The sequence below is a fragment of the Sapajus apella genome, unplaced genomic scaffold (genome assembly GCF_009761245.1).
Source record: "Sapajus apella isolate SASKATOON/1434 unplaced genomic scaffold, GSC_monkey_1.0 scaffold73, whole genome shotgun sequence".
NCBI lineage: Eukaryota > Metazoa > Chordata > Mammalia > Primates > Cebidae > Sapajus > Sapajus apella.
Window position 1 is genome coordinate 8,674,454 of NW_022437013.1, and position 9,528 is coordinate 8,683,981.

Sequence of the window (9,528 nt, forward strand, 5' to 3'; positions counted from 1 at the left end):
ACACAATCCACCATCAAAGGATTTCAGTGCCAGAACTGTGAAGTGTTCTCTATTGGTGCTGGGACAGTCCGGCTGACAATTACTGTCCACCCTAGCACCAAGGGCTGGACACTTGTGATTTCTGTTTGCCTTCCCTGGCATGGAGCCCAGATCTGTTTCATGAACAAAGTGACTACCAAGGCGGCTTCTCTGATGGTAAGTTGGTTTTAAGTCAGAAATCTGGAGAGATGTCATGGCGGGCAGCAGCCCCAGTGGGCCTAGCCCTTTGTAGGGCAGAGTGTCACTGTCTGCTGTGCTAGTGCCCATGCTGCATTGAGTGGGCTTGGCTGCTGTGGTCAGCTTGTCCTCTAGTGGTTCGCAGATTGTGTGCAGCTATCACGAGGAGTTTGTTGCTGGAAGTGTACGGGAGAGGGGAGGAAAAAAGGGTATCGGATTTGTCCAATCACTGGAGGATGAAGTGGGTCACTCAGAGTGAATGGTGGTTGGCATGAGAGTTGCCTGTCTTCAGCCAGTGCCTGTCCCATATGTGGGCTGGCATTTGAGGGTGTTTGTTTATAAAATGCTTGGCCTGCACAGGGCCAGGGAGAGGACGACACAAGGGGGTCACTGTGTCGTAAGAGAGGGCCAGCATCTGCCGCTAAGAAGAGTTGCAAGGGCTGTGCCTACTTCTGCCCAGACACCAAGACCGCCAGCTCCTGGATGGACATATCCTTGTTGACATAACCGTCGTACTGAGCAGGGGTCAACCTGCCACTCTGCAGGGCCTCTTCGATGGAGAACTTGCCAGACTTCCTGTCGTGTATCACTGAGGACTCCCCGTTGGGCCCCTTCACTGAGATCTCCTCCCAGTCACACTCCTGGCTTTTGAGTTTCACAAGCATGCTCCAGTCAATGAGCCCGGCGCGGTGGGCTTCCTCCGGAGACAGCTCGTGGCCCGTGTCGGGGTGGATGACCACGGCGGAGCGCCGCAGGTGGTTCTCCCGCTGCTCCCGGTTGACAGCCACGGAGCCCAGGCGCCTCTGCAGCTCGTCGATCTCGAGGTCTTTGTCCTTGGAGAGCCTCTTGAGGTCGTCCAGTTCCCTCTCCAGGGACCACAGTCTAGAGTCGTGGTTAGTCCCAGAGTCTGCCACGGCCATGTTCCGCAGGTCTCGTGTTTCCGTCGCTGCCATTTCAATTTCCGATTGGAGCCTTCGGGTCTCCAGCTGCAGGTTTTGCCGCTCCAGTTGTAATTTGTGGTTCTTTTCCCTTAGAAAGTCTAGTTCCTTGGACGGCTTGGAGTTATGGAATTCCAGCTCCGAAAGCCGGGCTTCCAGCCGGCTCACCTCCGCGTCCAGCTCGCGCTTGCTGCGGCTCTCCTCCTCCAGGCTGCTCTTGAGCCTCTGGATCTCTTGCTTGGTGTCGCCCTTCTCCGCCTGGACACTCTTAGAAAACACCACCTTCTCCTTGACCTCCGCCTTCTCCAGGGCGGCCACCTTCCTCCGCAGGGTCTCCAGCTCACCCTCCAGGAGCTGCCGCCGGTGCTGTTATTCCTCCAGCTGGAGTCGGAGCAGGGCATGCTTGCGGGCCTGCTTCGGGTCCTGCTGCAGCACTACCTTCTGCTTGTGGGTCACCTTCTCACCGGCCTCAGCTTCTTCCTGCTCCAGCAGTGCCAGCCGCTGCTGCAGCCGCTGCACCTCGCGCTCTGCCTCCCTGCGGGCCTGCAGCTCACCCTCCAGCTCCTCCAGCTGCCGCTCGAGCTCGGTACGCCGGCGCTGCAGCCGCCGCAGCTCCGCACGCAGCTTGTCGATCTGCCGCAGCTCCACGTCGATGCTCTCGGCGAAGGAGCTCACCTCGGCCCTCAGGCCAGGCTCCTCCTGGTACCTGACTACTTCCTGCTGCACCATTCTTTCCTTCACCTGCGAGAGCTCCTCCTCCTTCCGGGCAATCTGCTCTTCCTGGGAAGCCCTCTCCCTCTCCAGGTCCACTTGCCTCTTCTGCTCCTCTGAGAGCTTTGCCCTCAGAGACTCCACCTCCTCCTTGGTTTGAGGGTCTTCCTGAAATTGTAGGATCTCCTGGACCACCTCTTTGATCTGGACCTGGGGTTTGGTGTCTTTCAGGGCCTGGATTTCCTGCTTCAGCTGGTGGATCTCTAAATCACACCTTTCGATCAGTCTGGTCTTATCCACGATCTCCTCTCTGAGCCCCTGAAGCTCCTTCTCCATCTTGGGGTCAGTCTTGTACTTAATGACTTCCTTAGTCACGTCTTTGACTTCCACCTGGGGGCCCCGCCTCCTGAGGGTCTGCAGCTCGCTCTGGTAGCTCCAGAGCTGCTCCTCCACCCCCCGGTACTTTCGCTCCTGCTCCACAAGCTCCAGGCGGAGGTTGGCCACTTCACTCTCTGCTTTGGGGTCTGGCCGCGCGATCTCACGCACCTTCTCCTGCACCACCACTTTGGCATTCTCCTCCTCCAAGGCCCATATCTTCCGGAGCAGCTCGGTCTTTTCCCTCTGGCTGGCACGAGCCTTGGCAGCCTCATCCTCGTATTGGCGGGTGAGATCGCTGACCTCCCTCTCGGTGGATGCGTCCTTCTCCACCTTGAGCACCTCCTTGACGGTGATCTTGCCCTCGGCCATGGCCCGCTCCTTCTCCAGCCTCTTGAGCTTGTCCTGGAGGAAGCTCAGCTCCTCCTCCTGCTACTCTCGGAGGTGGCGTTCCTGCTCGTGGTCATCCTGCAGCTGTCGGTACTCTGCCTCCAGCTGGGGGTCATTCTGCAGTTTAACCACCTCTTTCTCGGTGACCTTGTTTTGTGCCCGGCTCTTCTCCTCGGCCAGGGTGGCCACACGCTGCTGCAGGAGGAGCACCTCTGCCTCCCGGGCACCCTTCTGCCGCCTCAGTGCCTCCAGCTCCTCCCGCAGCTGCAAGACCTCGTCTGCCTGGGCCCTGTCAGGCTCGATGCGCAGGACCTCCTTGACCACATACTCCTGTCCCCCGTCCCATGTGTCCTATTCCAGGGCGCGCAGCTTCAGCTGCAGTGCCTCCAGCTCCTCCTGCAGTAGTTGGTTCTTGTGCTGCTCTTCCGCCAGCGTCCTCTGCAGCTGCTGGAAACTCTCCTCCAGTGCGGGATCTGGCACTTTCTTGAGCAGCTCCTTCCTCACCACCGATTCCTGAGGCCCCTGATTCCGCAGGGTCCGGATCTCTTCCTGGGTGCTCTTGATCTCGTTCTCCAGCTGCTGCCTCCGCTCCTTCTCCTCATCCAGTTCCTTCCTGATCTTCCATGCCTCTTCCACTCCGGAGTCCGGCTTGTTCCTCTGCAGGGTCTCATGGGTCACTTCTACTTCCAGCTGCTGTCTAAGGAGATTCAGAGCAAACTCTAAATTCTGCAGCCTCTGTTTGTTGATGGCATAAACTTCAGTGAACTTGGCAGCAAGAGCTGCTTCCTCTTCTTTCACTTTGGCAGCGGGAGATTGGAGCCTGGCTCTCTTGTTCATGTGGCTGCTCCTTCCATTCTCCAAGTCAAGAAGGGACCTTAGTGTTTCTGCTTCAAACTCATAGTCCTTTACAGCTTGCTGATACTGCTGGGAATTGGCATAGATCTTCTGTACTTTCTGCTCCCTACCTGCTATCTCATGTAGCAGGTTCTTCTGGTTCTTTAGCTTGGTCTCCATCTGGCTGAGGCTGTCTGGCTCCTGGGGCTCGTAACTGGGGATGCTGGCCAAGAACTGCAGCATGTGGTCATGGCCACTGCGGTAGTCCTCATAGGCTGCCTTGGCACTCCGCAGGCTCTGTGCCCTACACTCCACCTGCTGGCACAGGTTGTCGAAATGCTGGCCCAGCTTGTGAACTTCGGCCTCCTGGTGCTCCAGGTCTGGGCAGTGCTCCTGGAAGTGGCTGGCCAGCATGCTCGAGCACTGCTTGGCTGCCTGCAGATTCCGCTCCACCTCGCCCAGGAGGGACTTCTGGGCCTGTAACTCAGAGGCCAGGGCTGCCAGCTCCTGCCCCTTGCTGTCCAGGACACGGCTGCTCTCAGGGACGGTGTTGTCCTGATTCAGACAGTTCTCCTGTGTGGCCAGCAACTCCCAGCCCTGCTGCAGGCTCTTCTCCAGGCGGTTGGCCACGTCAACCTTCTCCTCGGCCAAGTCCAGCAGCTGCACCAGGCGCTCATATTTCTGGTTGGTGTCCTCCACCCGGGTCCTCAGCAGGGGTGTGGTGCTGCTGCCCGGGAGGGCCTGGATGAAGGCTTTGCCCTCAGCCACACTCCGCGTCTTCTCAGGCTCGATCTGTAGCAGCTCGTTGGTGATGTTCTTGAGGTCCTTGGCCCGCTCGGCACTGTCCTGCACAGCCCGGCCTTGCTCCAGCGGTGGTCTCAGGATCCCCATGATGGCCTTCTCCTGCCGGTCCAGGTCGCTGGCCACCTTGTCCAAGCCAGCCAGCAGCTGGTGCCCCTGGAGGTCAGAGGCATCTCCAGGGTTCTTGGTCTTCAGCATCTCATATCGATGCTGCAGCGTGTGTTTGCTCCCAGCTGCCTTCTGCCTCACGCTCTGGTACTGGCTGCCTAGGCTGTCAGCCAGAGCCAGGGCCTCGGGGTCTGTGGGGGGGATCACAAAGCAGACGGCAGGAGCGATCAGCTTGTTCCCCGCGCTGTCTGTGAGCTCCCAGCTCTCCCCATTGTTCTTCTGCAGGGTGTAGCTGTAGCCCCACGATATCAGGCCCTGCTCCCCCTCGAAGTCACAGAGTGCCTCCACGGGGATGGCCTTGAGCGGCGTCTCCCAGCGGTACCTGAGGGGCACCACCTGTTGGCCTCGCTTCTGCAGCCCCTGCACCACGTCCTCATACTTGTCCAGCACCTTCTCCTGGTCATCCAGCTCCCTCCCTCAATAGCAGCTCAATCTGGTACCGGTCCTTGAAGTCAGGGCTGTATTTCTGGTTTAGGTCCGAGTCCACCTTGCGCAGCAGCTCCTGAGCGTCCTTCATGTCTTCGTGGAACTGGTGGTAGTCCTCCATGTACTTGAGGTGGCTCTCCTCACAGATGAGCAGGTTCAGGTACTCCTTCTAGTCAGCGTGCACAGCCTCCATGTGTGCCTCAATGGAGTTCCTCCCGGGGTGCTCGGCCGCCAGCAGCTGGTCGCCCTCGCTGTGCATTGATTCTGCTGGCACCTACCACGGGGACAGTGACCTGCAGCAGGAACGCATCAATGTGTACTACAACGAGGCCAGCGGTGGCAGGTACATGGCCCGTGGTGTGCTTGTGAATCTGGAGCCGGGCACCATGGACTCTGTGCGCTCAGGGCTCTTCGGGCAGATCTTCAGGCCAGACAACTTCATCTTTGGTCAATGTGGGGCTGGGAACAACTGGGCCAAGGGGTACTACACAGAAGGCGCAGAGCTGATGGAGTCGGTGATGGATGTTGTGAGAAAAGAAGCTGAGAGCTGTGATTGCCTGCAGGGTTTCCAGCTGACCCACTCCCTGGGTCGGGGAACTGGGTCTGGGATGGGTACCCTTCTCATGGGCAAAATCCGGGAGGAGTACCCAGACAGGATCATAAACACATTCAGCGTCCTGCCCTCGCCCAAGGTGTCAGACACCGTGGTGGAGCCCTACAATGCCACCCTCTCCATCCACCAGCTCATAGAAAATGCAGACGAGATGTTCTGCATTGATAATGAAGCGCTCTATAACATCTGTTCCAGGGCCTTAAAACTGACCACCCCCACCTACGGTGACCTGAATCACCTGGTGTCTGCTACCATGAGTGGGGTCACCACGTGCCTGCGCTTCCCGGGCCAGCTGAATGCCGACCTGCGGAAGCTGGCTGTGAACATGGTTCCATTTCCCCGGCTGCACTTCATGCCCGGCTTTGCCCCACTGACCAGCCGGGGCAGCCAGCAGTACCGGGCCCTGACTGTGACTGAGCTCACTCAGCAACTCTTTGATGCTAAGAATATGATGGCTGCCTGTGACCTCTGTCATGGCAGCTACCTAACCGTGGCTGCCATTTTTAGAGGTCGCATGTCCATGAGGGAGGTGGATGAGCAAATGTTCAACATTCAGAATAAGAACAGCAGCTACTTTGCTGAATGGCTCCCTCACAACGTGGAAACAGCCATCTGTGACATCCCACCCCGGGGACTAAAAATGTCAGCCACCTTCATTGGTAACAACACAGCAATCCAAGAGCTCTTCAAATGCATCTCCGAACAGTTTACCGCTATGTTCAGGCGCAAGGCCTTCCTGCACTCGTACACGGGCAAGGGAATGGATGAGATGGAGTTCACCGAGGCCGAGAGCAACCTTAATGACCTGGTGTCAGAATACCAGCAATACCAAGACACCACAGCTGAGGAGGAGGAGTTTGAGGAGTGTGCTGAGGAGGAGGAGGTAGCCTAGAAACTTCCTTTTCTAGGCAAACTGGGGAAGCAGTGTGGATTCTTTAGTGTGCTCTGATAGCCATTGTCACTACACACTTCTTTGAGTCTTTACATCTCCTCCTGCTGCATTTTAAAGCATTTTCATAGTAAGTAGTTTGACCTAATAAAACATTTCTATAGCAAAAAAAAAAAATTACCTTCTGAAAGATCGTAAATATACCTCATATCAATTTTCAAGAGGACTTTAATATTGATAATATTCTCATAGTTACTATATTGTATTATTTCCTGCTTTTTGTAGCTACTAGTGTACTAAAGCAGTTATAATAAAGATTATATGGGAGTATACTTAAAAGCCATACATTTAAAATCTTGAATCACTATTTTTAAAATTATATTCAATAGTTTTCTTTATACATGCCCTTTTTCAATCCAATTGAACACTTACAGATTTTTCTTGGCTTTAACTTACATTAAATGGAATATACAGATAGAAAGAAAAAGGTGTAAGAGAACTATACCAGCAGAAATGCATGTGTGTGTACCTATCTTCAAATGGAAAAGAAAATCATGGATCACAACAGGAAATTTGAGAACTGTTGATTTACTACCAAACTAGAAACTTCACAAATTCTCAAAGCAAAATAGTTTCTCTATAGTACACTGAACTTTTCTCTTATAAATCTGATGTCTTCTGGGTTCAAAGTCTATCCCATACAAATCCTTTTTTCTTGCCTATGATTCATGTAAGAATAATTATATGATTTTCTTATTTCAAAACTTATAAAATGTTGCTTATATGTACTCTTGGATTTAAGAACGTTTTCATAAAATTTAATGGTGCTGGCCAGGCATGGCGGCTCATGCCAGTAATCCAGCATTTTGGGAGGCTGAGATTGGTGAATCACCTGAGGTTGGGAGTTCAAGACCAGCCTGGCCAGCATAGTGAAACCTCGTCTCTAACTAAAAATATAAAAATTGGCCAGGCGTGGTGGCACCTGTCTGTAATCCCAGCTACTTGGGAGTCTGAGGCAGTAGAATTGCTTGAATTTGGGAGGCAGAAGTTGCAGTGAGCTGTGATCATTCCATCTCAAAAAAAAAGAAGTTTTAATGGTACTTAGAAATTAATCTGAGAACATAAGTAACTCTACAGTGATCTATTTAGTTACAATACAAAATTCTGACCATTTAGTTGAAGTAAAAGTAGTGTCAAAGATATAAAATCTTGAAAACAACCAGTTCAAAGCAAGAAATTACATAAAAGGAAAAGCAATGTAAGTGTAGTATAATAAGTCATAATGGTTGCAAATGACAATGGAATTACATTTTTTAAGTCCAGATAGGAAAACCTAGTATCAACACAAGATTCTGTACTTAGCAGAATTCTTTAAAAAATGAAACCAAGCCACAGTAAGATATCACACACCTATGAGAATGGTAAAAATAATTTTTTTAAATGTGAATACCAAACACTGGTTAGGATTTGGAGCAAGTCAAATTCAGAACACAAAATGACATAGTAACTTTGTAAAGTAGTTTAACCATTTTTTGTGAAGTTACTCATATATTATTTTAACCAGATGTCCCAACCCTAGGCATTTATTATACAAAACTGAAAACTAGTGATTAAAACCTGGTTGTGGATACTTGTTGCTACTATATTCATATTTGCAAAAAGCTAGAAATAAATCTTATGTCCCTTAGTAGGTAAATGCATAATAAACTGTGATATGTCTATACAAAAAAAAAATTGTGTTATCTTTCAGAAATCCTTACCTAACCCAAGTTGATGAAAATTTTCTCCTATGCTGTTTTCTAGAAAAAAATATCTTTTGCATTTAGGTTTACAATTCTAATTAATTTTTGTGAACGATGTGATTTAGGGTTTGAGATTCACTTTTTATATGGATACCTAGTTTTCCTGATACCATTTGATGAGAAGACTATTCTTTCTCTTATTGAATTATATTCATTCCTTTGCCTAAATCAATTGATCATCAAAGCGCAAGTCTGTTTCTGGACTCTATTCTGCGCTTTTTAATCTGTGCATCTTTCTTTAAGCCAACACAGTACTGTAGGGATCACTGCAGCTTTGTGGCAAGCCTTACAATTTAAGTTTGAGTAAATCCTCGAACTTTGTAATTGTTTTTGTTATTCAAAGTTTGCATTTACATATACATGTTAGAAGCAGCGCTTCAATTTTTCAAAAAAGCTTTCTGTGATTTTGACTGAGATTGCACTGATTCCGTAGAACACTTTGAAGACAATTAACATCTTTTTTTTTTTTTTTCGAACCTTGACTCTTTTTTTTTCTATTTTTTTAAAATTGTACTTTAGGTTCGGGGGTGCATGTGCAGAACATGCAGGATTGTTACACAGGTACATAAATGGCAATGTGGTTTGCTGCCTCCATTCCCCCATTACCTATATCTGGCATTTCTCCCCATGTTATCCCTCCTCAACCTCCCCAACCCCAAACTGTCCCTCCCTTGGCCCCTCCCAACAGACCCCAGTGTGTGATGCTCCCCTCCCTGTGTCCCTGTGTTCTCATTGTTCAACATCTACATATGAGTGAGAGCCTGTGGTGTTTGATTTTCTGTTCTTGTGTTGGTTTGCTGAGAATGATGGTTTCCAGATTCATCTATGTCCCTACAAAGAACACAAACTCATTGTTTTTTATGGCTACATAGTATTCCATGGTGTATATGTGCCATATTTTCCTTGTCCAGTCTATTGTCAATGGGCACCTGGGTTGGTTGCAAGTCTTTGCTATTGTAAACAGTGCCGAAATGAACATACATGTGCATGTGTTCTTTATAATAGAATGATTTATAATCCTTTGGGATTGCTGGGTCAGATGGAATTTCTATTTCTAGGACCTTAAGGAAGTGCCACACTGTCTTCCACAATGGTTGAACTAATTTACACTCCCACCAACAGTGTAAAAGTGTTCCTATTTCTCCACATCCTCTCCAACATCTGTTGTCTCCAGATTTTTTAATTACTGCCATTCTAACTGGTGTGAGGTGGTATCTCAATGTGGTTTTGATTTGCATTTCTCTAATAACCAGTGATGATGAGCATTTTTTCACGTTTGTTGGCTTCCTGTATGTCTTCTTTTGAAAAGTGTCTGTTCATATCCTTTGCCCACTTTTGAATGGGTTTGTTTGTTTTTTTCTCATA

At 50.3% G+C, this 9,528-nt stretch overlaps 1 protein-coding gene and 1 pseudogene across 2 annotated transcripts; one reads left to right on the top strand and one right to left on the bottom strand.

Moving 5' to 3' along the window:
- Window positions 1–571: 571 nt before the first annotated feature.
- LOC116531898 lies at window positions 572–5,118 on the bottom strand (annotated as a pseudogene). Its single transcript, XR_004260634.1, has one exon. The product of XR_004260634.1 is annotated as a periplakin pseudogene (transcript).
- A 2-nt stretch (window positions 5,119–5,120) lies between these two features.
- LOC116531899 (tubulin beta-8 chain-like) lies at window positions 5,121–6,538 on the top strand. Its single transcript, XM_032250924.1, has one exon. It carries the CDS (start codon window positions 5,207–5,209, stop codon window positions 6,362–6,364), a length of 1,158 nt encoding a protein of 385 aa, XP_032106815.1. The 5' UTR covers window positions 5,121–5,206; the 3' UTR covers window positions 6,365–6,538.
- Window positions 6,539–9,528: the final 2,990 nt, after the last annotated feature.

What these genes read in the sequence shown, in the direction of transcription:
- LOC116531899 (XM_032250924.1), top strand. Translation starts at nt 5,207, where the DNA reads ATGGCCCGTGGTGTGCTTGTGAATCTGGAGCCGGGCACCATGGACTCT.